Genomic DNA, 27,468 nt, shown 5'->3' on the forward strand with positions numbered 1-27,468 from the left:
TCAATCTGTCTGTCGGGATGCTGTGGACAAACTTGGCGGCCACGAGCAAAACAGTCGCGTATACAACGACCGTGCGTACAGTCGTGTCGTGTTGCGGAACGTTTCGTGCGTCGTATGATGATGTATTATTTGTGCGCGTTCGGTTATTAGCCATCTTGATCGGCAAAAAAAGTGACATGAACATGATGGTCTTTCCTGTGATGTGTCCTATTGTTGTTCTCGTACGGTGTTGTTCTGTTTAGTATGAGCAATTCGGTCGCCTAAACGCGATTACAAACATAGTGGCTCAGTAGATCCCTCGAGATCGGTTCCCGCTCGGTACAAATCAACGTTTTGCTGCAGTGCCCTGACGTAACGGTGGACAAATTGAAATAGATTTAGTGATTAGCCCGAACAACCGCATGTGCACCGACGATCGCTTTGTAGGGGGCTTTCTCCAGGCTTAGCGGCCGGTCCAGGGGCTTCGATCGAAGATTGTGCGGCCCGTGCTCGGTGTTTTGCCAGTGGGGCACGGGCAAAGCAATTCCAAGCGGTCCACCATCGCGTCAATATCAAAACCACCTGGGAGCGAGAGCACTAGGGAAAGAGCGCGGATGTGAAACCCCGGGCAACCCGTAACGCACCTTCTCTGTCTCCGTTTGCCCCGTTGCGCTCCTTCGCATTTGGTTAGCGTCTTTATTTCGAACCTGTCGATCGTGTGTGATCGTAATAATCAATTTACATTTATGAAATATATCAACCAGTTTTTGCCTTTGATTGATTTTGATCCCAGGTGCGCGTCCCGCGCACTAGGCACTCTTCCACGCACTGGTTGCGGTGCATTCTCTCCAGTGCGTGCGCGTGTTGGTAGTGGTGCCAATCTGGCCGTTGTGTGTGCTCGCACGTTTGGCGCTTCGACGAGGTGCCAACGGAGTGAAGAATGCAGTACAGCCTGGGCCTGGGAAAGGGCATCGGGGTTGGAAAGCCCGGAGCGGTCGAGCGGGGCTAACAATTCCTAAAACGGTCGAACGTATCGAATGCTACAAATTGTTGACATGCCAGATGCGGTGCATTAGCGGCGAACAGGACACCAGAAAAAACAAACGGAGTAAAACGGTGCAGTTTATTTGTACAACACTCCTTCCTTTCACGGTGACGTACAGTTTTTTGTTAAACAAATGATTTGTACACACGTGTGTGTGTGATGGTTTTACACTCTGCTCGTGGGAACTGGTACATAATAAAGTGTTTACCACTCACATGTCATGTTGTTGACATGCTGTTGAGCTTAAGAACTTCACTCGAACCATTCCGTCTCCTAAAGAAAAAAAAGATGTGTTTTTTCTCTACTTGAAACACATATCCGCAAAAGGTGTATTCATACTTCAACTATTCATAAATATGCAGTGCGTTATTGTAATGTTACAGGCAAAAGCTAGATCTCCAGCCCAACACAAAAGAAGCGATCCTTTGGCGCCGAAAACGTATGACGCTTTTGGGGCGCGGAAGCAATAGTTAAACTAGAGGAGTTTTCTTTACCATTATTCTCAACCCTACTTAACCTGGGTTCATCTTCTACCGATGGAGCGCAACGTTACCATAACAAAGATGTAACGCGTGTTTGCGTCACTGTAACGATGGATAATGGAGTAACTGTTTTAGTGAGTGGTGCGACTATGGCTAAGAATGATAATGAGAGCTATGCTAGACAAGGATGAGAAGAGAAAATTGATGTTAAAAACATATTCAAAAAAAAAGAACTAATATTTCTTGAGCCAACGATTCGACGATGTTTGAAAACACTAGAACTTGTTGAGTTTTTGTTGTTTTTTTTCTTCTCAATTCTTCTCGATACGGCTCAGCCAATGATCGTAACCTTTGAAACATGAACCGCTTGTTTTCGTAGAAGGACAAAGGGCCCCAAATGTAGCTGTTAAGCATCTGTAACATTTTTTCGATGTCGAAGGTTTCGTGATAATGTCGTACAACGAAAAAAAAGGCAAGGGAAAAACACACACACACGCGCCCTACTCAACATGTTTCGTTTCCTACATACGTGCGGAATAATTTTGAACCACCTTTCAGCTTTCAATCAATGGTTACATCTGTTGTTGAAGTTGTGCTCGCTGGGTAACGATCGTTTTGCATACCCGGATCGGATCTAAACTGGATGTGACGTACGTTCGTGGTGGACCTGTCGAAAAATGGTACGCCAGCTACCGCTTCAATACTGTTTTGACACTGTAACACGGCACACGGAGTCCACGCCACGGTTAGACACAGCATGATCTTTCGCAGGTTACGACACACGCATTCGGCCAACTTGTGACGTTGCACACGAACGAAACGCATTGTAGCTTTCGGCCAACTTTTTTGTGTGCGTGTCTGTGTGTGTACTCTGGCTGAACCATTGTTGAGTGCCGAACCAAAAGGTAGTCAAAAGTGTGGTGGAAAACAGTGTAATGGCGCGTGATCGGTGCTACTCATAAATCCTGAGCATAACGAAGCATGGCGAAGCCGAAGTTCATCGACGAAGAGTGCCGTTGTGCCGAGTCGTGAGATGTCGATACAACCAAGGGCGTCCTGTGGATCACGACGAATTGGGAGATTGTACGCACGATGTGTATCGATCTGCCTCCGCCGCTAGTTCCCGTCGCCATCCGTTCCGCACGCACTACTCCTGACCAAAACAACAACCAAAAAAAAAAACAAAAAGGTTGAAGAGAAACAAACCCACAATGCTCCAAACCGTTCACTCACGAAAGTATGATATGGTTTTCAGCTTTAACTGATGATGGACCGGGTACGGCAGAGGAAGGGTGCCGATCATTACACCTCTCGAGCCCTTAATGTGCTCGGGTTAGTGCCTCGGGTTTCGCACACGCGGAGTTTCGGATCGGTTCGATTCACCGTCGAATCCGAAAGTCTGAGCCCATGATTGATTGCGGGCAATTTGAACTCCGACGGAATTCGGTAGATGCAAATGAAGGTGCACAGTTAAAAATGAAGCATTTCGTCACACATTGAGGTTTTCGGAGGTTTGCAAAATCTATTGGAGACTTCGAGGTGAAGCAAGTGTCATGAGCCGAAGGTAGAATCTTTAATTGTAGACATTTAAAAGACAAAGTAAAGCCCAAGAAGTACACGGTTTGTGATCACCTCAAAAGACGCGGATATTCGCTTGCGGTTGGTTTCCCTTTTGAATGGAGACGCATGTCAAAGGACACCGAATTGACGAGGGGTTTGAAATTGTAGACACCATTTGCTGGTGCGCTGACACACTAATTCTTCGCCTGCAAGATAGATGCCAGCAGCAGATGCCGGCTAATGGATGGACATTGATTTAGGCTTAATTTCTGGAATGCCCATATCTGGACAACCATTGGCTTGGTCGTGGGATTCAGTGCCAATCCCTTGCCTGCCCGCTAACTGATCAAGACTGCCGAGGTGTGTGAGGGAAAAAAGAGAGATAAAGAGGGAGAGAGAGATCGTGTGGTCTAAACCACAGATGACTAGTAGACTACTAGCAAAAGTGACGGCGTCGATGTTAAACCCTTTCAATCGGACGGTCTGTAATTTGGCCGAATAATTGCTCACACCTTAAAACCCGGATCAACACTCTCTAGCGTGTGCCGCTAGAAGCTTCACCATCAGTGAAACGGAGAGTTGAAATGGACTTTTGGCACTTTCGGACGGCATCAATTAAATCCGGTCGTCCATCCAGCCATCTACTGTGCCGAAAACGGGACGATTGTTAACTGTCTTAGCGCCTCAGCACAATCCAAGCTTCAGTTTGTCACGTGCGTTAAACGATAAATTGGCGATAAAAAACAAAGCAAAAGACATAGGACCGAAGAGTTGTGGTCTTTTGATTCACACTATAAATATGTGCACGCTACGTTTAAAAAGCGTTCGGACCTACTAATTACCATTTTGGTCACCGTTCGTGAATCGAGCGTCAGTACAAGCGGGGCAGCTTTTGCCCGATTCTGGTCCGCGTTGGTCCACACAGGTTCAGTCTTTAAGTTGTGTACGATCTTCCTGTTGTTGCTGTTGTTTTTATCTAGTTCCCAAAACGAACCATGTCACCCCATTCGATCGGGGTCCTTTTCGCACCAATTTTGGGCTCAACTCCAGCAAAGCAAAAGGTTGCAGCTTCAACACGTCCAAACGATGGAGCTGCGCTACGGTTGTTTGTGCACTTATTTCATCCTAATTTGGTCATCATGATGAGGTAGATAGAGGGGTTTTTTTTATTTGTCTGCTGTGCTGTTGTTGTTTTGGGAAGCGTCAAGAATTGGGCAGTAGCATACATTTGTTTTTTCTTGTGTGTCCCGCTGTTTGTACACGATTCCTTGAAGTTTGTCGTCCAGAGCGGTAAGCCGATTTGAAGCCATTAGAATTGAAGTGCATTACTTCTCCAAACCCAAAAGGTATGCCCCGTTTCGTACATTTTATTATGCTGCACTACGATATTTGTTTGCAAAACTCCCTTTAGCAAATGGTTGCTTTTATTGGTCAATTAGGAAGTTTAACCACAACTTTATGAGCAAAGCAACTCTTCCTCGTCCTATCGACATTTTGTGACGATACGGAAAAGTTCACGACAAAAGTACACAAACAAACGCAAAAACCAACTTCATCTCCTCTTTACATCATGCCTACCTCGAGGACACAGCATCCATCTTCGTGCAGAAAAAGCGATACAATTGCCGTACAAACTCCAAACTGTTGCGATACTATCGCTCGGCTGGAGTTCGTCAGTGCCAAAAGGGAGGCTTTAGCGAGTTTGCCAAATTGAGCGAAAACTGTTTTTTTTTCTTTTTGTCTGTCGATTTAAATTTTATACCGGCCATTATACTTCGGTACTCGTGCCGGTACAATTTCCGTTCGACTTTGAACCAGTAAGTCAGGATATTTTGTTTTTGCTTTTTTCGTGCTTGGTCCCCCCCCCCCCCCCCCCCAAATTGCGATCGTCGCCGAAACGGTGAAGTCGATGAAATGGTACAAAATATCGGAATTGATTTGACGAATGTTTTCATTGGCAAAATGTCAGCTTTTGGGAAGATTTTATGTTTCCACCGTATTTTCAAGTGACTGTGATTCAGTTGGTGTATGCTGACGGTTCAGTATGCTTGCTTTATTTTATGTTTTGTGTAAAGCATCGATCAACGTTAATGGAATGTACATTCGATTGTTTTTTTTACTTGTGGTTCTCGCCTCGGATGCCCTTCCCACTACTCCCAATCGTACGGATTCGATCATTCGCCACTGTAACCGTTTATCGGGACGATAAACGATCGCAAAATTAATTCATTTACGGCATATCATTTGGTGGAATGTTTATTGATTTATATGCGACCAATGCAACGTATCACGTTCGGCACCAGGGCACACAATAAACGGCATGGTTTTGTTTTTTTTTATGTATGTGGTTCCGTTTGGCGAACGTATTCAATTAAGCCGTTTTGAGACATGTTGATGTTTCATGATCGTATGTTATGGTACTTACATGCAAAGCGATCCAACCGGCTGCATGGCTTTTGTGAAGTAAAGTATCAGTAAATAAGGGTTATTACACCGGTTGTCAGTCTGTACAATGTATTGTTATCATTGTTATTATGATGGAAATTACGCTTGTTTGCGTACATTGTGGCGGAGAATTATGCACGATTGACAACATTATTATGATTATGATTGTTGTTTTTGCTACGCATCGTAAGAACACATTTACCTATAGTTCTGGCTGATGTTGATGTCTTTATGTCGATATTTATGTGTTTTTGTTGTTGTTGTACATAATAAATCCGGATAAACGCACACTGTTCGACCTAATTGGTATGGTAGATTCCGAGTGTCGAAAGCAAGGGTTTTTGAAAGTTTCGCTCCACCTCTCCATGTAAGCTGTCAGCTTGCATCCGTTCAACGATCACGCATTGTGCTGCAACGTTGCATCCCGGGGATAGCACAACGTGTGCAGTGGCGTTGTCTCACCCAGACACTATCGATCGGTCCGTTCGGTGCAGTACAGGATTGAGAATAGTGCACGCCAGAACGGTATCGTGTTCGCCATCGATGGACAGCGTTGATTAATGGCTTTTTGATGAATTTGACATTTTGCAGCTGTCAACAGTGATTTTCTCCGGGTTTGCAACCCCGGATCACTTGACGGCTCCATTCACTTTCCGAGCGTGGGGCCGTTTCGATTGTTTGTGGTGAGTTCCGGCGAGTCGAGAGAGTAGGTCGAGACAGGACGTCAGCTACATCGGTCAGGCATTAACAGTTGCCTGAACAAGATCGATGCCAAGTTTACTGTTACTTAAGTGGTCCATAGGGACGTGATCCTGTTTCCTGCTACGATTGTTATACGTGCTTAGTATCGTAAGCCCGTTTCTATCTGCCGGACCGTTAAGTGTCTGCTGTATATTAATGAGCGTAGTACGAAGGGACAAAAAAAGCCAAAAAGCATTTGTACGGAAGCTGTACTGCATGCGTGCCCCGTGCATGATTGATGGGTCGACTTAATTTCGGAGACGGTTCTTAGCGACCTGCTTCGTGCGCTCATCTCGATACCCATCTTGGGTTTATAATTTATTAGTAATATTTTTTACTCGATAGTTACAGCTAAAATTATTCTAAAGCCGCCAAACGGCACTCACTCACGAAATGTGCCAGCACAACACGAGTCGATAATTTTTGGCGGCCTGAGGATATGTTGGTGAGCACGAGCCGGTACACGGGAGGGGGTTTCTTTATTTTACGACCATCATCGACCCATATTTGGCCCTTCGTATCGATAGCGAACCGATCCCGATGGGACCGATCAAATTTCGCAGGAATGCATAATGAAGGTCGTAAATTATGATGAGAATGCACAAAATGTTCATAATTTTGATATATATACGAACGTTTTGCGTGTGTGTGTTGTCGTTTTGGTTTGTTATTATGCAGTTTTTAGGAATAAATTTGTCATAAAATCGTGACGCGATGGTTCGTGTTGGTGTTTTGGCACTTAAGTATCAGATCATGCAGACAGCATATAAAACTTCTTGATGTTCTCCAAGAAATACCTTGTAAAACTAAGGATATAAAAATATTTTTGTAATAAATATTTGTAGTATATTTATTGCATTCTAGTTAAAATGCTTATAACATCGTGCAGTGGATAAGTATTCAAGAGATATCTTAAAAGAGTATCAGATTCTATACATCAGATCAGATTGAAAACATATTTGAGCGATAAACAAAACCCTCACAATAATGAAATATTGCGTTGCAAACAAAAATTTGGTCCGGAAAGGCCACCGGACAGTGAGCGAACTATCTGAAATGGATTACATCTGATAGTGATTTTGTCATAAGTGAGCGTAATGTTGGTTCACCGATGCTACGATTGCGCTGGTCAGCTGAACCGGTACCGTAACCTTCGAGCCCTTTTGTACACCTTTTCCTTCATGAATGCAATGCCGGAGCGGTAGGCTGGCCATGTCCTTGGTCCCTTTTGAGGCACGGTGCGTGCTTCAGCGCGTCTGTACGGCATTCAGCCAAAATGGACGGGAGCGTGATCTTCAACACTCTGGATTTGTGTTCACTTTTCGGGGAGCAACTTTCATCGGAGCACGGCCGATGGAACCGTTCGTCGCGTGAGCGTGCGAGGTCGTAAATTACATCAGTCAATTAAGTTTAAATAAACGAGTTAATTTAAAATACGACCGTACGAACTGATCCGCGGTCGATACACTCCGGAACGGGAACCGAGTGTCCCGCATCCCGCAGGGTGTTGCACATCCGTGCTGTGAGTTCGAACAAATTGCGGGCAAATCGTTGTTTGCAATGGAATATTTATTGCATTCACATTCGGGTTTTTGGTATGCCGTGGAAGTCTGCGGAACAGTTTTACAAGCCTATGCAGACGTGGAAGGATGGTTGAATATCCGGAGCTGGATTTTTATACGATCAGTATGATCGACATGGGTGATTGTGTTGAATTATATTGCCCAATTAGTGACGGATACGTCGCACCTTCTGTCAATATAAAGGTTCAGGTGTTTATTGTGTAAAATATGCGACTACACGCGCCCTGAGCTCCAACTCCTCCACATTCTTTCATTTTTATTTTGGCTTTAGATACTAGTAAGTCGTGCTTGTGCTGGTGTTGTTATCATGAATCTACAAGTACTAGACTTAACACCTTACGTAGTTTGACGATAGTCAGAATTCTTGTTACAAGATACCAAGTTGGGTAAGATTCAATCCACGAACTTCGGTGTATTAGACTATACACTAAGGCATGAGAACTTTGGATCTTCCATGTCTAAAAAAGTTAATTTGAGCTTCAAAACCAAGAATTTCCGAAAATTACCTACCAGTTCTCTACGAATTCGTTATTCTATCAAGTCTTCTCCATAATCAGCAAGATATTGATGAAGTAAATTCGTTAGGCTTTATGCAAGAAACTCACAGAAAACTATAAAACTAAAAGTAAAAAATTCTTTAGAAAGCTGAGATGATTAACTTATCAGCTCACAATGGGAAAGAAATACGTGCTGCTAGTGATAACTTGAAGGGTATTCATCTTCTTCGTGCGCCGCACACCTGAGCCCGGTGGAGCAACACATTGCTCAATCACAGCCTTACGGTGTAATCGATCAAATCGATGAATTATTCAGCGTGGTTATAATGAAGTGCATCTGGTTGACGATATATCCACCATCACCCTAGTGAGCCGCGCATAACATTAAGCATCGCAAACAGATACACTTACCCAAAGAACGATGTACCGCAAAATGTCATCTGCTCGCTATAGTGTGTGGATAAGGGCTACCTCATGGGAAGATCGAATTGCACCGAAACCACTCCAGTGTGCTTGCATCTACGCTACCAGACCAGACCCATAGACCCCTTTCGCACGAATGGCGGTAATCGAATGGATGAATCAGCTGTTAAGTGATAAATTAATTCAAAGACTTCAGCAAACGACCAAAATGGTTTCGCGCAGAATTGCCTTCGCTAGTTTTGCGGGGATTGGCGCAGATCGATTATGCTGTCACCCATGTGCTGTTGGTCGCGACGAGATTGACGCCACACCTCGGAGGAATCCGAACCCTCGTGCACCGTAGACCGGGATGAAGCTCTCGCGATCGCATATTGTAGACGGATACGTTTGCAACCCAGAATTCACCACGTATCATGTTATTAATTTCTCTTTCTCTCTCTCTCTCTGTCCCTTTTTGCTGGCCACTCGTTCACCATCACCATCGGGAGTACGGACGGCCGTTACCGATCGTTGGGTGCGTGAAGCGTTACCCAACTATAGCCTCGATCGGCCTGTCACGATTCGCAGGCATCTGGATGAAAGTGGCATTCGACGGTATTTTGCCATTCAAAGAATGGGTTAAGAGTACGAACCGTAACTTGTTTTCTTTTTCGATCATCATCGAGAAATTCGCTGAATGGCATCTGAAGCTTTTCGATTCAAATGGTAATCCGTGCGCGCAGACAACGGGACAACCGTCGTCAACCATCAAAGGCAAACAGCGTCTAGTGGAAGCGAGATAAAGCGAAACTTCTGACGGCTTCACTCAACAAACAGTGCAATACGCATCGGCAGGGACAACAGTGCAGTGAACGGTTACTATACCACCAAACGTGGGTTTAGTGTGGCGTGTGAAACAACGATTGATGATGACCAATGATGAAATCTGCCTTTGCGTCCAAATGTCTACAATCAATGATCCTTTAGCGCATGTCAGCGATGCGACTTAGGGGTTGATTGGGTGATGAATAATCGTTTCTTATGTAGACAAAAATCGACCGATAGGTCAAGCATAGATTTCGGCTAGAGTCGATATTTTTTTTCTCCGGCTGGAGGAGAAAAGAACAATTGTGACTATAATTTTGAAAAGAGTGTGCGAAATGCTGCCAGATTTAGTGTTCAACATAGCGAGAAATTGGATTTCTCACCGACACCGACTAGTGTCCCAGCATCCGTTCCTAAAGCAAAAAAAAAATCTGGTTTACTATCGCGCATCGCACTGTTAATGGTTTTAGTGAGTTACTGACAACATCTTTATAAATTAATTCATTTATGGGATGGGCAGTAAAAATAAAAATGGTTATGGATCATTTTGTGCACCACCTCGGGGGGCATACCGTTGCCAATGATACCTCTTCATTACACCTTGATTATTAAACATCACCCAAAGGGTACACCCGTTGGCGGTATGGTGGCCACTGCACACGGTGGGTAATTATAAATAATTATTATCATTTGCCTGATAATAAAACACCGATGGTAGAAAAGATATCGCAACCTATCATCTTTCTAGGATTTATGAATATTGTATGATTAATCAGAGCGCTTGAGCGCACGTTTGAAAACGATGCAACGCCGATGTGGCGTTTCTATCTCATCCCATCCTCGGCGCAACGGACGGACGCTTGCATGCAGGCTGCGGGTTTTGAAAGTTAAACCTTGTTAGCGTTGATCGTAGATAGTGCTATCGCGATAAGATAACATGACAACATGACAAGCCTTGTTGCATCGGTAGGACATCCCTGGCAAGCGCATTTAACAAGGCTTTAGATACATCCGGACATCAGGAGCAACACATAGGAATGATTTTATTTCAGAAATGTTTACCATTCCGCGTTGAAGTAGACAATAGTAGAGGTAAAATAAATGTCTTTCAATTATACAATTTTTAGGTTTAAATTTTTATGATCACTAAACAATTAGTTCCCCCTTGGATTAGCTCAACACCCTCACGAACATATGTTGTCACAATGTTGCTACGTGTCGTAGGGCCTTGTACTACAATAGCTTCCTGCGATAGGTATTCATCGCTCATGTTCCAATCAGCAAGTAGCCGATACTACACGAGAAATACATTTGCCCGCCATGTTAATGTTGTCTGTACTGTCGAAATACAGAACCAAACGATCGCGGTTTCTCATCCCGAAAGAGAGACAAATGGAAAAGGAAGAAAAGCGTGATAGGAAATCAGTTGTTTACACCACAGGGGTTTAGCCGCTGGAGTGCGTAAACATGTGGATTACGACTAGCTACTAGCTGCTGCTGCTGCTGCCTGAGAACGAACACGGACAGTATATTTTAGCTACACGGCGCGGATTGCTACATGTTTCAGATAGTGGTGTTAAAATTTCGACCAATGGTTGTAAGACAGATTGTGAACAGTCTATCAGCCGTTTTACACGGTAATTAAGACGATCCGCATATAAATCAATTATCTATCACGGTTTGCTCGGTATGATGTACGTTACTCTAGTATTTCGATACATGATTTTTTTTCCTCTCAGTATAAAATGATATACGTACAGTTGGTAACATAACTATAAAGCTATATATACCAACTATACCAACTATATACCAACTCGAAAATTTGTTCATGTTACATCTTCTTGAATGGCTAATATTTTTTAAAAATTTTGGAAAATTCTTCGTATTCTTAAAAAAATCAAATTGCCGTATTATTATGTAAAGCACTGTACAACCCGTGCAGAAGAGAAGAAATATTAACTAAAGCAGTTAATGAAGGTCATATTACACACGAACATGATAGAATTCAATTTACTCTTAAAATTAGTGGCGTTACAATGTTACAAAATTTTGATAAAAATATCCACAAAAACCTTGCCGTTGTAAAACGAATCAATTATTGGAACAAGAAAGGAATAAATAAATATCTCCATAAAGCAAAGAAAAACCTAAAATCGAAATCACACCATTCATGTCGCCGTGTTCTATCCAAGTGGCACTTAATTCAGCTTAAAACAAGCAATAAAATATGAAACTTTATCGTTATGGGTTTCATTTTCGGCGCTACTTTTAAGGAAGCTTCGTTTTCTGCTATCGGCTGTCTTAAATTAGGCTTCGGAACGGTAAATGTTTTTATCACTACTCGCACCATTGTAAAAGTAGTCAACGGATTTGTTTTTTTTCTTCTGGTGTATCTTCTCGCACATTTTGCAACAATACAAACGCTTCATTGGAAAACCATCAGCTCCGTCTTATACGGCCAGCGGTTAGCACGCAACCTGCCCGCAACCTATGCGGTTTGAGTGTTTGTTTATCGTGCCGGGGAGTTATAAACGGGATTTGTGGACCCGTTCCCTGCTACCGTTACGCACAGATCCTTGGTTAATCATTAATTAAAAATGTATCAGCTAGACGTCGATTGTATGACGGGCCGGTTCAAAGGGATAGGGGACTGACTGTTTTTGCACCCATTTTTTTCCGTTCCTGCACGAAGCCTCCAGGTGTCGGGCTGGTGTGTGCGTGTGTGTGTGTGGCTTTCTATCATTTAGCCGGTTGGAATCATTATTTGGAAGCACCGAGGTTGGCGCACAGTTAAACCGAACCAAAGATTAGACCATCGTCGCCGGTAGCCGTCAATCGATGACAGTCGGCAAACATGGCAAAGCCGTAAGAAGTCGATCAATTTATGCAAATATGACAAGCCACTTCCAACGCGTGAGCAGCGAAAAGCTCTTAAGTGTCGCCCGGGGAACGTGGTGCAGACGGTCCCGGCTGCCCCGGCACGGAAGCGGTCATTTTGTTTGCGATAATTTTTCACACCATCTGTCACGGTTTCGCTAGCGATGTCACGGCGATGAACGCTGCTCCGGCCACTTCCGTCACCTGTGTCGGACCGCTTTCTACCCTATGGTTTCTCAAAGAAACGAGTGGCGGCTTTGTGTCCCAGTGTAGTACTTGATGCGTCACTGATGTCAAAAGCAGATAGATTTACGATCTCACACTTCTAGCCTGTGGACCGAACCACTGGAACCTCTCTGGAAACGTTTCTTGACCGGTCATTCGGATCATTCGGATTCGTATCTGGTTCGTAAAACGTTTTTGCTAATTTTGTGTCATGTTGTCAGTCGGGCAGGAAAAGGGATTCCGATTGCTGTCGATGAGTTCGGGATTATGTTGATCGTCATCGGTTGCTACCGGTTTTAGTTGGATATCGTCGATCGTTTGACGATCGTAACTGTTCAATATAATGGACTATATGTTTGTTAATAAAGAAACGATTAATAGCCTGTCCAGGTTCCGTATAATATCGTGCTCAAACTGTTTGTGTATAATTAAAATATTTTTGTAAGTAATGCAGTAAATGTTTTTAATATATTAATATAAATATGAAGAGGGTTTTTTTTAAATTATTCGTAAATAGAAGCTGTCATATTCCTCATAATATGTAGCTTAAAATAATGCAAAATTATGTAAAACATAAATATATAAACCTCCCTCCCCTAAAGCATTTGTTTAGGATCAATCAAGTTTTCTTGAGAAAAGAGAACCGTTAGCGTTCGGCGCCTTCATGCCGCCAACAAATGTTTGATGTTTTATGATTAAAACCATCCAAAACGCGTCCCATCTCGCTGCATTAGAAATCAAAGCTGTTAAACCTTGCGCTGAATAATATTACCCCCAAAAATGCCTCGGGCAAACGAATTTGCTTTTAATATGTTTGCGCATGCTAATATACATCGCGTTTTTTGGGGAGGTACCAACCAAAAAAAAAAAGGGTTTAGACCCAGATAATGGAGTCGCCTCTGGCAGCGGAATAATGGAGTTGGTTGATTGTTCATTAAAAGATTCCTTTTGGGTGAAAAATGAAAAGGAAGAGAAAAAAAAAAACCATTTTGACACTTTGGTTTGGTGTAATTTGCATTTTACTTGAGAGTTCAAGGGCTTTATGTGGCACTTTTTTTGGGGGGGAGTTATTTTTATGATTTTGTTTGTCAGTATTATGCAAAAGGAAGTAAGCATATATTAAGCAACCGAATGTAACATAGCGATCAATTTAGGGAATACTAAAAAAACGAAGTAAGTGCTTGTAAAGTTTTCAAACATGTATGTTGGCTTATCGTTAAAATTTGCCCAAAAAAAAAACACACACGCAGTTGGAATTCCAATGATATTACCTTGTTTTACAGATAAACCACAAAATGATCACCAAAGTCATTACGAACGACACTACTCATCGCTGTTCATGTTTCGTTTGAGCCGGTTCGCTGGGGTGTAAAGGAGGCGAAAAACATGGGGAGAACAATAATAATATCGCCTCCAATTGGCACATTTTTTCGCAAGCCGGAACGGATACCTGGTGCGGTGTTGACACACGATGTTTGCTATTTGTTTTTATTTCCGTACCTGGTGTCATAAAAAGTATGGCACGAGAAAATGAAAACATGGGTGCAGTTCAGAAGGCGTCAGTGGAAAAAAAAACATTTTAATCGATCATCGTTTAAATGTGATGCAGGCGACGAAACTTTTTCCTCTAGTTAATGCATTTTTATATTTTTTGTGAGAAATTTTCACATTAATTTGTATTTTTAGAAGGCTGATTCTTTGTGGTTTTTGTGTGGAATTTTTTAAAAATAATTTTATTTTAAATAGGGGAACCAAAATGATCTCATCCCACCCTGTAATTTGCATTTCCCTGTAAGAAATTCTGTTTAGAAATTCGAAAGTCAGTACATTACAAAGTAATAACATTTATGACGTAGTTTTCGAAATATTCGTTCAAAATGTAATGACAGTTAAAAAAAAGAAATACCAGCTTGAAACATGAAGAAGTTAAGCACCATTCACAATTTATTTCTTATTACCATAAGCCACACCTGATGCGTATTCGGTCATCACAATGTACTGAGCACAACAACAGCAAAATGAGGTTACAAATCGTTTCATTTTATGACGTTGCTGACAAACATTCGTTTCACCGATGCGCAAAGATTACGCTGCTGCTTAACGGCGACTTGGGAACATTTCGAGGGTGGAATAAAAATTCTTCAATGGAAAGAAAACCAGCGAACTGTAATAATGAACCAAAGTGTACAAAAGTAGTATGAACTCAACAGAGTTCGTCGTACCTCGGTCGCCCCACAAATGTGACAATGTTTTCTGAAGTGCATCTTCGCACCCCGTACGTAATGTTCATGGACAAGAAGTTATTTTCAATCTTTACCATCAAAAGTAAACCGCCCTTTTGTACGGTCGCTTTGTACGCATGCGTCTGTGTCGGTGCAATACGATTCCTGCATCTTGAACGATGATCTTCACATATTCACGATGCACATTGTTACTAGCACAGTTGCCGTTATTTCTTAATTCGTTGCCCGGTTCGTGGGAGGATTGCATCTTTGTTTTGTGTGTTTTGCTTTAATCAGATTGGCCACCCTGTAGCGATCGTTGTGCGACATTCGGGAGAACAACTCAATTCCCTTTCGCGGAGTTAATACCTTTCGCTTCGCGGATCTCTTTCTCTAGGATACGTGCAATTAGGTGTGTGATCATCGATTAACCCTTTTTGTGTGCGGTTAGCCAATAGTGCCGGGACGTTAATTGCACAACGACGGTTAACGATTACAATTTAATTAATTGCTTGTGTGATGTGCGGTTCGTGGAGTTACTTTTTAACGTGCACGCACTGGCAATTCACTTCCGGCGCGTCGTAACGGTGCGTACGGTGGTTGAAATTTGCAGCGTGCCTGGAACGAGGGACTGTTTTTGTTGCACTGTGCAGCGAAGATCGTAGCAGTTCAAAAAATACAGCGTGAAGTGAGTTGATGCAAAAATAATAAATAACCCGCTGGTCCGTGTGTTTAGTAAAAGTGTCCTGAAAAGCAAAGTGGAAAAATGTCACTGTTCACATCGAGCAACAGTCTGCCGCGAGCGCTGATGGAGGCGCTGCTGGCGAAAAAGATTGAGGAAGCATCGCAACAAACCGGCCCGGGTGGATCGCGGCTCATCCGTACGGATTCGATGGATTCGACCAGTAGCATCGGTTCGCTGGGATCACTTATTTTGGGTGACGATGTATGCCGCTGTGACGATTGTTTGCTCGGCATCGTCGATCTTTACACCATCGGTCCCAAGGAAACAGCAAGTGGTATTAAAAAGGTAGGCAAACTGTATGAAAAATATGTTGAACTAATACTGAGTAGTGCATGGGTAAGAAAACGTTAACAAAATAAAGTAATAAATTCGCATAAATATCCTTAAATTAATTTGGAAATAAAGATTTTACTTTGAAATTTGCAATAGCATGGGATTTTTTTAAAGGGTTTAATTATTATGTTTTTGCATTTCGTTATACTTTTCAAACGAACAGTCGATTGTATGCGAACAATTTTTATTCACCAGCTCAGTAATGTTATTATTTTAATTGCCACTTCTAAGTGTTGAAAATAAAATTAAACGTGACAATAATATTCTATAAAAGGGTACACTTTTAGTCAGCTTGTGTTAGTTGTCTCGAAAACTAACCTTTTTTGGTTTATGATGTTCAACACAAGGTCATGTTGTAAATTTACATACAAGGACCCATATCATCGCAGTACATTAATTAGGTAATAAACATCGCTTTAAAATGCTTCTGAGAAGGTGTTTTACAAAAAAGTGTGTTTCAGTTAAATTTAACGATTTTTAATACCACGTTTGACTGTCAATATTTCTTTCACATCAAATGTATTTGTCTAATTATGACTCCTTCGCTTGAAATGTCAAGAATAGGATGGAATACTAATTAGGAAAAGCAATTCGATACGGTTACGATGACTACATATCTGTTAGGGACCATGCTTCTTTGATGTACTGTGCATATGGGAGGCTCAAGGCTGGCATTTTAACTAAAGATAATCTTTGAATAATTTTTCTACAAGTTAAAAATTAAAGAAACTAACTAATGTTTAGATTTTTGTTAAACAGATTGAAAAAGATTAGTTAAACGATCGAAAATGATGTTAACCATAAACATATTTTCAAGAACTGTTTTAGTGTTTGTGAATTTACTGATAAAGACAAATTTTTTTTTTGGTTTAAATTTTTGTTGAAATTTTCTGTTATTTTTTCCTCTTTAAAAAAAGCATCATTCAACGAATACACGAATCCAATCTCTGGTAAGCTTTCTCAATTCAACTTGCTCCATCTGGTCGAAGCTTCGTCTGATCTTGCAGAGAGCTTACTCACCACATCACAGTTGTGGTGAAAGCTTTGTTGTTTCATGTGTTTACATTTTCTTTGGATTTTTTGTTTTTTATGTAGACAATTCATGATAATTATATTAAATTTTTCTTACTTAGTAATTATAAATTATATTGTTACACGCTTAACTATCTTTTTACGGTTTGAATGATGTTTAATAGGTGAAAAAGACCAATTAAGCAAACGGACTTTTCCATACAGATGGTTGCTAATAGTTGTGTCTTATCTTAGCTTATTTATTATAAAGCATTGCGAATTTACTTTATTTAAATGATTAAAAAATAAATGAAATAATGATGCATAAAAGAGAGCAAAAATACCATTTAGCAGAGTAAATTTAAATTGTTTATTAGGCCGAAACAAAATGTTCGATACTCATTGTAAGTGCGTTGCATGTACAAAAGCTTATCTTATTACAACATACAGCAAGCTTTCGTAGGGCGACTCTTGTAACACGCACACGGCTGAAGTAAGGTGAACAGAAAAGTAATCACACGTGGTGGGGTGTTTTGGTTTGAAAGATTGAACATTTTTATATATTATATTTGTACTGCAAATTTTTAAATGCTTGATATCAAAACATTAGTCGTTAGGAATCTTAAAAAAAGCTTAATTTTTATTAGACCAGTCATGTTGTATTAAGCAGTATTGTTTAACTAATGGAAGTGCAAATTCCCTAAAGCTGTTAAAACAGTTTCATAAACGAAAGAGTGTATAAGTTTTCTGAAATAAAACAATTACCATAATTAAAACAAGAAATATTTCAATATATTTACTTTTTCGAGCAATGTACCAAAAATTCACACCATGCTGCTATATGTCCACAAAGTTCCAATGTGCGTTACGCGCTATTGTTTGGGAGGAATGGGGCACATACTGTGTAATACAAATACACACACACGCCCCATCGTCGGGGTCGGTGAGCGTGAAACAGCTTCTGGGCACAAACACATCGTCGACAGATCTGCTCCTATTACTGATAATGTGAAACCGTGCGAAGCAAACGCGACGATCAGCGTCACCGTCGCGATCGTTCGCCTTCACCGCACGTTCGCGCCACCAGCTTCCGAGCCAACGGGGGTACGAAAACCCGCCTGCGCAAAACTCTCGCGCAGCCAGCGCTATTGTTGATACTTCAGTCTAATTCCGACCATCGAGCGCGCCGAGTGTGTGTCGCACGTTATCGCGGGTAGACTTTGTGCTTTGCATCCTCACCGTCGCGGCATTGGCCTGCGTAGCGGTCCGTACCGCTGCTGCGCTCGTAACCTCGCTGTGCTTGTGCTGCGTCCCGAACCGAATCTAATTCCTACACGCTGGTGAAGCTTTGCTGTGCACGTCAATCGAATCGGCGATCGGCGAACGGTTCGAACGCAAAAAAACCCCGGTGTGTCCCGTGTCACCGTGGACACCGTTTTCGCGTGTATCGATACAAGGGAAGCATTCGCTTCCAAGTGGTGAGATCTCGATCGGTTTTTGGTGTTCGCCCGAGGGACAGCAGTTTTTGGTTTTTTGGGGGTTGACAGAAGAAAAACTTTCACTTTTGCCACTCGAAAAAAAGGGACTTGAAATTTCGGCCAAAAGCCACGCTACCGGTTTGTTAGTTTTGTGTGCTGGTTGCATAGTGGGCAGTAGTGAAATGGACATTCCAGTACTTACGCGACAGTGACGATTTTAACCGCGCGCATGTGTTAAACCGAGCAGCCCTTCAGTGTAGGTGCACAGGCGGTCACATCAGCATCAATGAAGTGTGTTGTTGTGCTGCGTTTTGATGCACAATTCTCGTACTCCTCCGGAACCAGACAAACAGCGATGTAGTAAACATAACCTACAAGCGAACGTTAAGCAGTGTTTGCTACACAGACACCATGCAAAACTCATCTCTTTCTCTCTCTCTCTCTCTCTCTCTCTCTCTCTCTCTCTCTCTCTCTCTCTCTCTCTCCATTGCCCTCCAATTCTTCCCTTCACGCATCACCAAGCGGATTGACTAAATATTTGATCTCGAGATTAGGGTGGGACTGGCGCGAAACAATACACGGCTGGATCGCGACTCCCCTGTTCGGTATGCTGTTGCGCACCGGTAGTTCTCTCCGTTGCAAAAATCTACATCGCAATAGACAAGGTAGTGGCGGTGCTACAAAAAAAAAGCTGGGAATGCCGTTGCAAAGATTTACGAGCTTCCACTTGCCAGGGCGGACATTCGAACTTCCCTTTAGATTTAGCAATTTCCGAGACTCCCGACTTTCGGTACGTGCCCGACTCGCGGTGCCACGGGTTGGAAAGATTATCTTAACGCGCGAGGAAAGTGAATAAGATGTGATGGGAGAAAAAAGAAGCTAATTTTAATACAAAAAAAATCCCACACACTTGGCGCCTGCGATGATGCTGGATTGTTTAAACAACGCTCTCATTATCAGTGGCGGTGGCGTTTGGCACTTGGCGTTGAAATGAGGCTACGAGGTTTTGGAAAACATTCTGCCTCGTACACCTGATTGAATGATAAGCACAATATTCGTGCTCTAGAATACAGCATTCTATCAACTGTTGATTGTTTCGGGGTTTTTTTTTCTTTAAATTTAGAACAAGCATCAATTTCTTTAATCATTTCTTCGCTTTTAACTTCTGCTGAAGACTTTCAAATATTCCACCCCAGGAGCTTTCCGGGCAAATGAACTTACCAATGCCACTGCTCATCCACGCAATTTTTGAAAAGAATATATTTTCCAAGCTTGTGAAAATGCGTAGACGTACGTATAAAAGATGCCACAAACCGCCTAACCATCGCTTTCGGACGAATCTCAGACACAACAACACCTACGGGTTAACCTTTTTCTTTTCGCCGTTGATGAGAAGCGCTAACTCTGGAGCCACGGTTGAATCATCCACGACTTGTTTTGGGCCAGTTCTTACGGATCGGGTGCGTTGGAAGCAGAACCATTCCGGTCCTATTGAGACGCGTTTCATCATTAGAATGTGTACGTTTTTTTTGCATATTCTTCCATTCGCGATCGGTAAGATGGCGATGAGTAATGTTGTTCGTGTTGATTGTTCAAGATCTTTTGTTGGATTTTAAAACACATTTTTGATTAATTTGAAATAAATAAAAAAACCTCAAACATGTTACCTGTCAGTTGATGGTCATTCGTCATATGCGCAGATCGAGTCAGAATAAGTCGCGATTGAGCTCACCGACAACGTCATCAATTAGCAAATTTCACAGTCCATCACCAACAACCAGTTTGGTGTCAACCTATTAAAATACCATTCTGAAGCATTGGATCACAGAATGGTTCGTTCGTGCCGTGGTTTCGCATCACTGCCCATTGGTTGGTTTCCGAATCGAAAAGCTTTGCGTCAAAGGGTGTTTTAAAATTCAAAATATTTCAATCGTTTCTTAGTATGTGACGCACTATGTGGCAATCGTTACTCCTGTATGGATTAAATCATTTGCGTAGGTAAAGCAAAACAATATGGGTTGATTTTTTTTGGAAAAACGTTTTTAGATTTATCCATGAATAGTTATTACTTTTATATCAAACTCAAAAGTCTTAGTTTTCGTGAGGTTTGGTACGTGCAATGGTTTCATCGTACGCAACAGTCGTACTGAGCGTTGCATCCGAACCGGTTGTCATCTCTAATGGTCGCTAATGGCCTACCCTGGCGTTTCCTTATCACCATCAAGTTCAGATTCTTTCCTAGACTAGGCACACGAAACCGTACATCGACAGGGCGAGCGTCACCGGTCGGTTGGGAAATATAAATTTATTGCCCCAACCATCCCACTTGTCGCACACGGTTACACAATAGTACGATGCTCCAAATGGAGGGCCGGTGACGATGGCAGATTGAACACTGCACCGTACGATGGCGAACTGCAGTGGAATGGAGTTACGATACGGTGCAGCAGCTGCAAACTTGCTCTTCCTTTTGCAAAATACCGTCCACACAAATGTGTGATGGCGTGACTTTCCTGATGTTCGTGAAAAATGTCCATCAAGATTGTGCTCAAGCAAGAAAGGGATGCCATTCGGCTAGAATCTACTACGCGCTAGATGACGATCGTGTAAAGGAAGCTGGCGAAAGGAGTCAATTAGTTGCAACTTTCCTGCTCAATCGTCATCGGGCGGTCGATAAATTGATCATCTTTAACCGAAATGAAAACACAACAGAGAACCTTTCACTTCAATAGTGAGAAGTCGCTTTTTTGTGGATGGACACTTTCAATAAAAAGCCCAAACCAAAACCTATGCAATCATGCACTTTTGGGTGCAATGTTTCGCCATCGGGCAGTCAAGACAATGCTGTTGTTCCACCTTAATCGATTATACCATTTGTGGGGTAATTTCAGTGAGTTACAATAATGTAAACCTGATTACTGTGTACGGTGGTTGGGCGGGAAAGGGTGACACGGTTTTGGGAGGGAATTAAAACTCGTCAAATCTCAACGAATAGTAGCAGACAGGTTCAGGGAGCAACCCCATTATTCAGTAGCCAGTAGCCGGAGCGTTTTATTTGCAAGTAAACACGTCCATAAGCGTCCATAAGCAACCGGTTCGGGGTACCCGACTACCAAATATGTCCCCATAAGTACCGCAATAAATTTCCCTCGCTTTCGATCGGGTCACTCGGCGACAAAAAGGTGAAACCGAGGAATGAAACGGGCACTCCAGTTTCCTGCCAGTGAGGAACGGTTGATGAAGCACATTCGTACCCTCGTACGAGGAGAGATCCTCTGGTGAGGTCCTGCAATTGGTGTACAACCGTTAAGGAAACTTGTCGCCGAGTGATGATGGTTGGCGGCGTGCCTCCACGAAGACAAATTAACTTCGGAAGCAGGTTGGGCTTGGGGTTTGGCTCGATTGAATTCGCTTGTTGTCCTTTCGAGAGTTGATGATGGGAAGTCAAAGTTTGGATAATAGAGGAAAAGAGCATTAAGTGAGAGAGAAAGAGAGAGAGAGAGAGAGTCTTCAATGTTTGTACATCGCTTTTGTCTGAAGTTTCTCGAAGGGTAGTGTGAAAGTATTTCATCAGATAAAATTTTACGTAACTTTTGCAGTGCTCTCCAAGAGCATTCATCACCAGAATTCATCCGTACCGTACCAGCTAGACAACGCTACAACAAAAACATACAAATTCGGCACCGAGTATTAAGAAACGATGCCTATCTGTACGCTACCGACGGTGACAATTTACGAGGACTTTGATAAGCTTAGTGCCAAGGAAGTTTACTTCACGGAGTCGGGCGATAAGGTCACAGTGAAGCTGTTGCACTTTCCCAACCTCAGCCCGGAAGAGCAGGACCATCTGAAGAACATGTCCGACAGTGGGGATGAGCATGACGTTGGCAATGGGGGATCCGCTGTTGCAGGAACGTCCAGCGAAACGGTACCGCGCAGCCGGAAGAAATCCTTCACCCGGAAACTTTCGAACGATGCCCGCAAATTTTCGGCACTTACGAGCCGCAAAAATTCGAAGGACGCCGATCTGACCGCCCAGACTAGCGCACCAAATCTTGCGCCGAGTCAACATATGGGTGGACAGCACCATCACCATCATCATCATTATCATCATCACCACCATCAATATCAGCAGCAGCAGCAGCAACAGCAGCTACAGCAGAAAGCACAGCATCAGAACAGTGGCCCGTACCATCAACATTATCAGCAGTCGCTTCAGCTGCGACACCGAACGCAGAGTTCGTCCCATTCGTCCCAGCACCACTATCAGAATCAGCTGCCAATACTGCAGCATCCGTTAGCTGATGGTGGATTTGGTGGCCGGTCCGAACATGTGGGTGGCGGCGGTGGTTCGTTGCGTTACCGGACGGGTGCGAATCGGTCACCCTCACCGCGCCAATCCGCCAGTCTCTGTCCGGGGTACGAGCAGTACCAGATGTCACTGTTGGAGGTACCGATGCCACGTGATTATGGCGATGCATCGAGTGATGATCTGAGCTCCGAATGGGACTCGGACGTACCGGACGTTCGGCATGAATCTGGCGCGAAGGTAAGCCGAGGTTTCGCTCGTTGATTCGCAAAAATAGCAAGCGCACTGAAGCGCACAATATAATAGTACAACTGATGTTTGGTGTGGCATTCTCAGTCCAGATATCCACGTTTCTGGTGGATTGTTTACATCGTGAAAAAAACTATTTATCTTAGTATGTATGAATCATTAAAGTACGATGTCGTCATAAAAATCTCAAACTTCTGTCGTCAGACTTGTGACGCAAATTACATTCCCGCAAGGGGCGTTATAGCTGGAACAGCTCAAAGGCAAATCACTTTCCATCTCGAAGGCATGTGGATAGATCGTAAAGTTGTTAATGATTGGTACTACTACTGCTTGTTCTACTACATACAAACCATGTTTATTTTGTCTGTCTATATTAAGCCCTTGTGTAGTGATAAGCATTAATACAAAACTTCTTACCGTATGGAAAGAGTAGCGCCGACTGCTTAACGCCATCGACCAAAGGGCCCACAGCCGGATGAATGTGATGCGATGCTTACAGTGAACCGATGTCATAAAGTCACTTAACTATTTTGACCCGCCCAGAATAGTGTCAATGATTCATCATCAGCAAAACGAGGCCATGGCATTGTTCGAAAAGAATTCCGTTTTAGAAGCTGGATGCGCAAAACGTCATTAACGTATCGCTTCCAGGCCAGCGTTGCAACAGCAGATGGAAGATGTAGATACGGCCCGTGATAGATAGAAGCCGTGATATCTGTTCAGATGCAGGTCACGAGCAATGGTTTGTGTTTCATTCGGGAATAGCAAGTAAGGCACATGTTCGTGAACATGAAAGCAGCACGTGCTGCGGTTGTAATGAAGAAAGATGAAACGTAGGGAAACCACTGCGCATGGACAGAGTGTAACTACGTGTTAATCAATCTAATCCACTCCAAAATTAGAACTTATCGCTTTGCAACTATTTTTTGGGCTTGCTGATCTAAGTGTAAGTTCGTTTTAGTTGAAATTTAGCTTCGCCATTTATAGTCCCACAAACTTCAAGCTAAAAGGCTAACGAGCGTTAGTTTCTGGCGTGGGGGGAAGAATGGCAAACAATCCCATCAGTTCCCAAATGGTCCATCGAATGAATGCGATGACAATAATAATTGACATGACATTTGCTACGCACGGCAATCCCCACTCGATTGTGCGGACGCTAAACGACCCATGCAAAAGGTTCCGACACCGGCGTCATTGGTGAAGAAATGTGATAGCTTTAAGTGGTATTTTACGTAACAAACGATGCTTACGCATGTTGTGCCCTCGCAAAGCCGGGTAAGAAATTGGCTGCGACAGCTAACTGTTAATAAAAATATCACACAATTGGTATGGGGTAAAACATGTCAGTTGGCCCTCAGCTAAGCGACCAATGGATGCACATGATATAAATTACGTTTCATTTTATGTATTTAAAGTAAAGCTTTTTTGGTGTGCAATGGAAATACTCAAAAACGATGCCAAAATCAAAGCGAAAGATGTATAATTCGGACGCGAAAGTAGTGTACAACAATCATAACGTCTGACTGACGTCAACATTGGCTAGAAATGGTACTCACAACTCCGCAAGAGATTGTCAGAAATTCGAACCCTTGAGCCGTGGAGTCATCTAATGAGTTTAGAGTTTCGCAAAACAAACCAGTTCCGCTGTTCCCTCGCGACGGGATCCGATGAGGTCGGGAGTGGGAAATCGAATCCGATCCATATCCCATACTGTTCAGCGAACTGTAACGAATAGTGATCGTTGCGGTTTTTGAAGGCGACACTTTTTCCAGAAGCGTAAAAACAGTCCCATATTGCTTACAACACTATTCAACAAACGGGACATAAGTTGTGGTTTTTCTGCTGATTGGTAATGCGAATATTTTCAGGTTTTGCATTGAACTTATTATCTATTGTGTTTACCGCATCTTCTAAGTGGTGAGACTTTTCTATTTCCAACGGTTTTTAATTATTACATAAATCAACGATGGCATTGATATACGATATTGGTAAACGATTTGACACCTTTATTTTCTGTTCTTGTTTTTTGCACTCCCGATTGACAGCCTTCTGGATGGCGTAAGTTGCGTAACATCGTACAATGGACACCGTTCTTCCAGACGTACAAAAAGCAACGCTACCCTTGGGTGCAGTTAGCCGGACATCAAGGAAACTTCAAGGCCGGACCAGACCAGGGAACGGTGCTGAAGAAGCTATGTCCCAAAGAGGAGAAATGTTTTAAGGTGAGTGTAGAGCGCATTTATCGATTAATTTTGATTGCTTTAATTTATTTTCTTTATTTTCTGCCACTATCATTTCGTAGGTCCTGATGAAGGATGTCTTGAGACCTTACGTTCCCGAGTATAAGGGTCAGGTGAACAGTGAAGATGGAGAATGTATCCTTTTTAAATGTGAAATTTTATTTTTTATAAAACTTGTTGATCAAATTTAGAAGAAATTCTAGAAGAATATGTACATTTCCTTAACGTTCCCAATTTTTGCTATTCAGCAACATATATACAGCTGCAGGATTTACTCAGTGACTTCTATCAACCGTGTGTTATGGACTGTAAAATAGGCGTCAGAACCTACCTGGAAGAGGAACTGTCGAAAGCCAAAGAGAAGCCGAAACTTCGAAAAGTAAGTTTAAGAGAGCCATCTTCACTCGTCGTCAGCTTCTCATCAATGTGCTTTTCATATTTATCTTCTTCATTTGTAGGACATGTATGAGAAAATGATACAAATTGATCAAAATGCCCCCTCCGATGAGGAGCACCGTGCTAAGGGTGTCACAAAGCCACGCTACATGGTGTGGAGGGAAACCATCTCCAGTACGTCTACGCTCGGATTTCGAATAGAGGTACGCAAGACTTACTCATCAATCAAACCATTGAACAGCGGTTAGGTAAAACCGTCGTACCGTACCAGGATGTGAACAGTTTTGTTTGATTCTGAGCGCTGGATGAAGCAATTTAGTGCTGGGGGATGGTATCGATCACATGTTTTTGTATAGAAACGTCTCATCTCATACGCTTTATGGTGTTGTTTACTAGAAAAACAGTAGCAGTTTGATAACAATAAACTATTTCAAGTTGAGTCAAAGAAGTTTGCTGGAAATTTAAGAAAATTACATCAGCGTGATCGTCAAGCATTGTTATTCAATTTGCTTTTTAAAGTAATTATTAAATCAGCTTTTTCCCGTGCAAAAAAATATTACCAAAATTATATTCATAGTTGATTGTAGCCTTACAATTACGAAATACCCGCACAATACTAACATTAAATGTCTATATTGCAGGGTATTAAAAAGAGTGACGGAACGAGCTCAAAGGATTTCAAAACGACAAAATCGCGCGATCAAATCTGTGAAGCTTTCCGTGAATTCACCGACGGTTTCCCCCACGCAATGGTAAGCGTTTAAATGCCCCAAAACCTAAACCTCCATTGCAATTTGATTGATTTGATTATAATTTACAGCCTAAATACATTCAGCGGCTAAAAGCGATCCGGGCGACGCTGGAGTATTCCGAGTTTTTCAAAAGCCACGAAGTGATAGGCAGCTCATTGCTGTTCGTCCACGACCGGCACAAGGCCAGCGTTTGGCTGATTGATTTTGCCAAAACGGTCGCACTGCCGGAGAGTGTCGCTATAACGCACGACAGCAAGTGGAAGGTGGGCAACCATGAGGATGGATATCTGATCGGGATCAACAATCTTATCGACATCTTCAGCGAGGTGCATGATCGTCAAACAGTGCAAACGCTCACGGAGCGAATACCACGGCTCTCGTTGCCGGACGACAGCAACGGTATTGATGAGGGTTTGCAGCATCACGATGGATGTAATCTGAAGGAAGAGATCTCACCTACCACATTGCCTGCCGTTTCTAGCCGGTGTGGTGATAAAATCAACTGCGTCAACAACAACAACAATTACGACTGCAAACCAGATGACCAGCAGCTGGTGGGTAGCAACACTTCGGACAGTACGGGTTTGCGTGACTATGTTGATTCGAATTCGGGCTGATACGGGCAGTTAGCAGCCGGGCGCATGCTGCCAAACAAGGACTGATACTCTCAGCAAAGTGTCTTAGCAAATCTGTGAAACAGTTGAGAATTATTCCAGGCAAGGCAATTTTAGCTGGCCAACTAGGAAACATATGGAGCGGACGATGTATCGTTGTCGAATTACTGTCTAAGACGCGTTGCTTCATGCGTTGGGCTCATTCGATATGCATGGTTTAACCCAGCGAGTGAGAATCGGTTGTTTAATTTATAAAAAAAAATACTACGATCAAACACTCTGAGCATTAGGATAGAATTTTAGCGTAATTTACACCAGATGAAGTTGGCACATTTTAATACATATCTATTATGAAAATGAAACAGAAAGTATGTACATGTTTTTATTCTCGTTTGTTCCCCATATCACATCCAGCTGGATGAAGCACGTGTTGGATCTGGTAGGTTAAAACATAGGTA

General features: G+C 42.6%; 1 protein-coding gene across 5 annotated transcripts; it reads left to right on the forward strand.

The window, feature by feature from the left end:
- The first annotated feature begins 72 nt into the window (after positions 1-72).
- Positions 73-27,381, forward strand: LOC125765917 (inositol-trisphosphate 3-kinase A-like). 5 transcript variants are annotated; one of them, XM_049431451.1, is made up of 8 exons: positions 73-357; positions 15,281-15,913; positions 25,054-25,230; positions 25,311-25,383; positions 25,497-25,627; positions 25,707-25,847; positions 26,286-26,396; positions 26,465-27,381. In XM_049431451.1, the coding sequence occupies exons 2-8, from the start codon at positions 15,650-15,652 to the stop codon at positions 27,011-27,013; spliced, it is 1,446 nt and encodes a 481-aa protein (XP_049287408.1). In that variant the 5' UTR covers positions 73-357; positions 15,281-15,649; the 3' UTR covers positions 27,014-27,381. The 5 variants fall into 5 exon arrangements, with proteins under 5 accessions (XP_049287408.1, XP_049287405.1, XP_049287404.1 ...); XM_049431448.1 differs by lacking the exons at positions 73-357; positions 15,281-15,913 and adding exons at positions 18,130-18,741; positions 22,050-22,999; XM_049431447.1 differs by lacking the exons at positions 73-357; positions 15,281-15,913 and adding exons at positions 18,130-18,706; positions 22,050-22,999.
- The last annotated feature ends 87 nt before the right edge of the window (positions 27,382-27,468 follow it).

Source organism: Anopheles funestus, chromosome 2RL (assembly GCF_943734845.2).
Source record: "Anopheles funestus chromosome 2RL, idAnoFuneDA-416_04, whole genome shotgun sequence".
NCBI lineage: Eukaryota > Metazoa > Arthropoda > Insecta > Diptera > Culicidae > Anopheles > Anopheles funestus.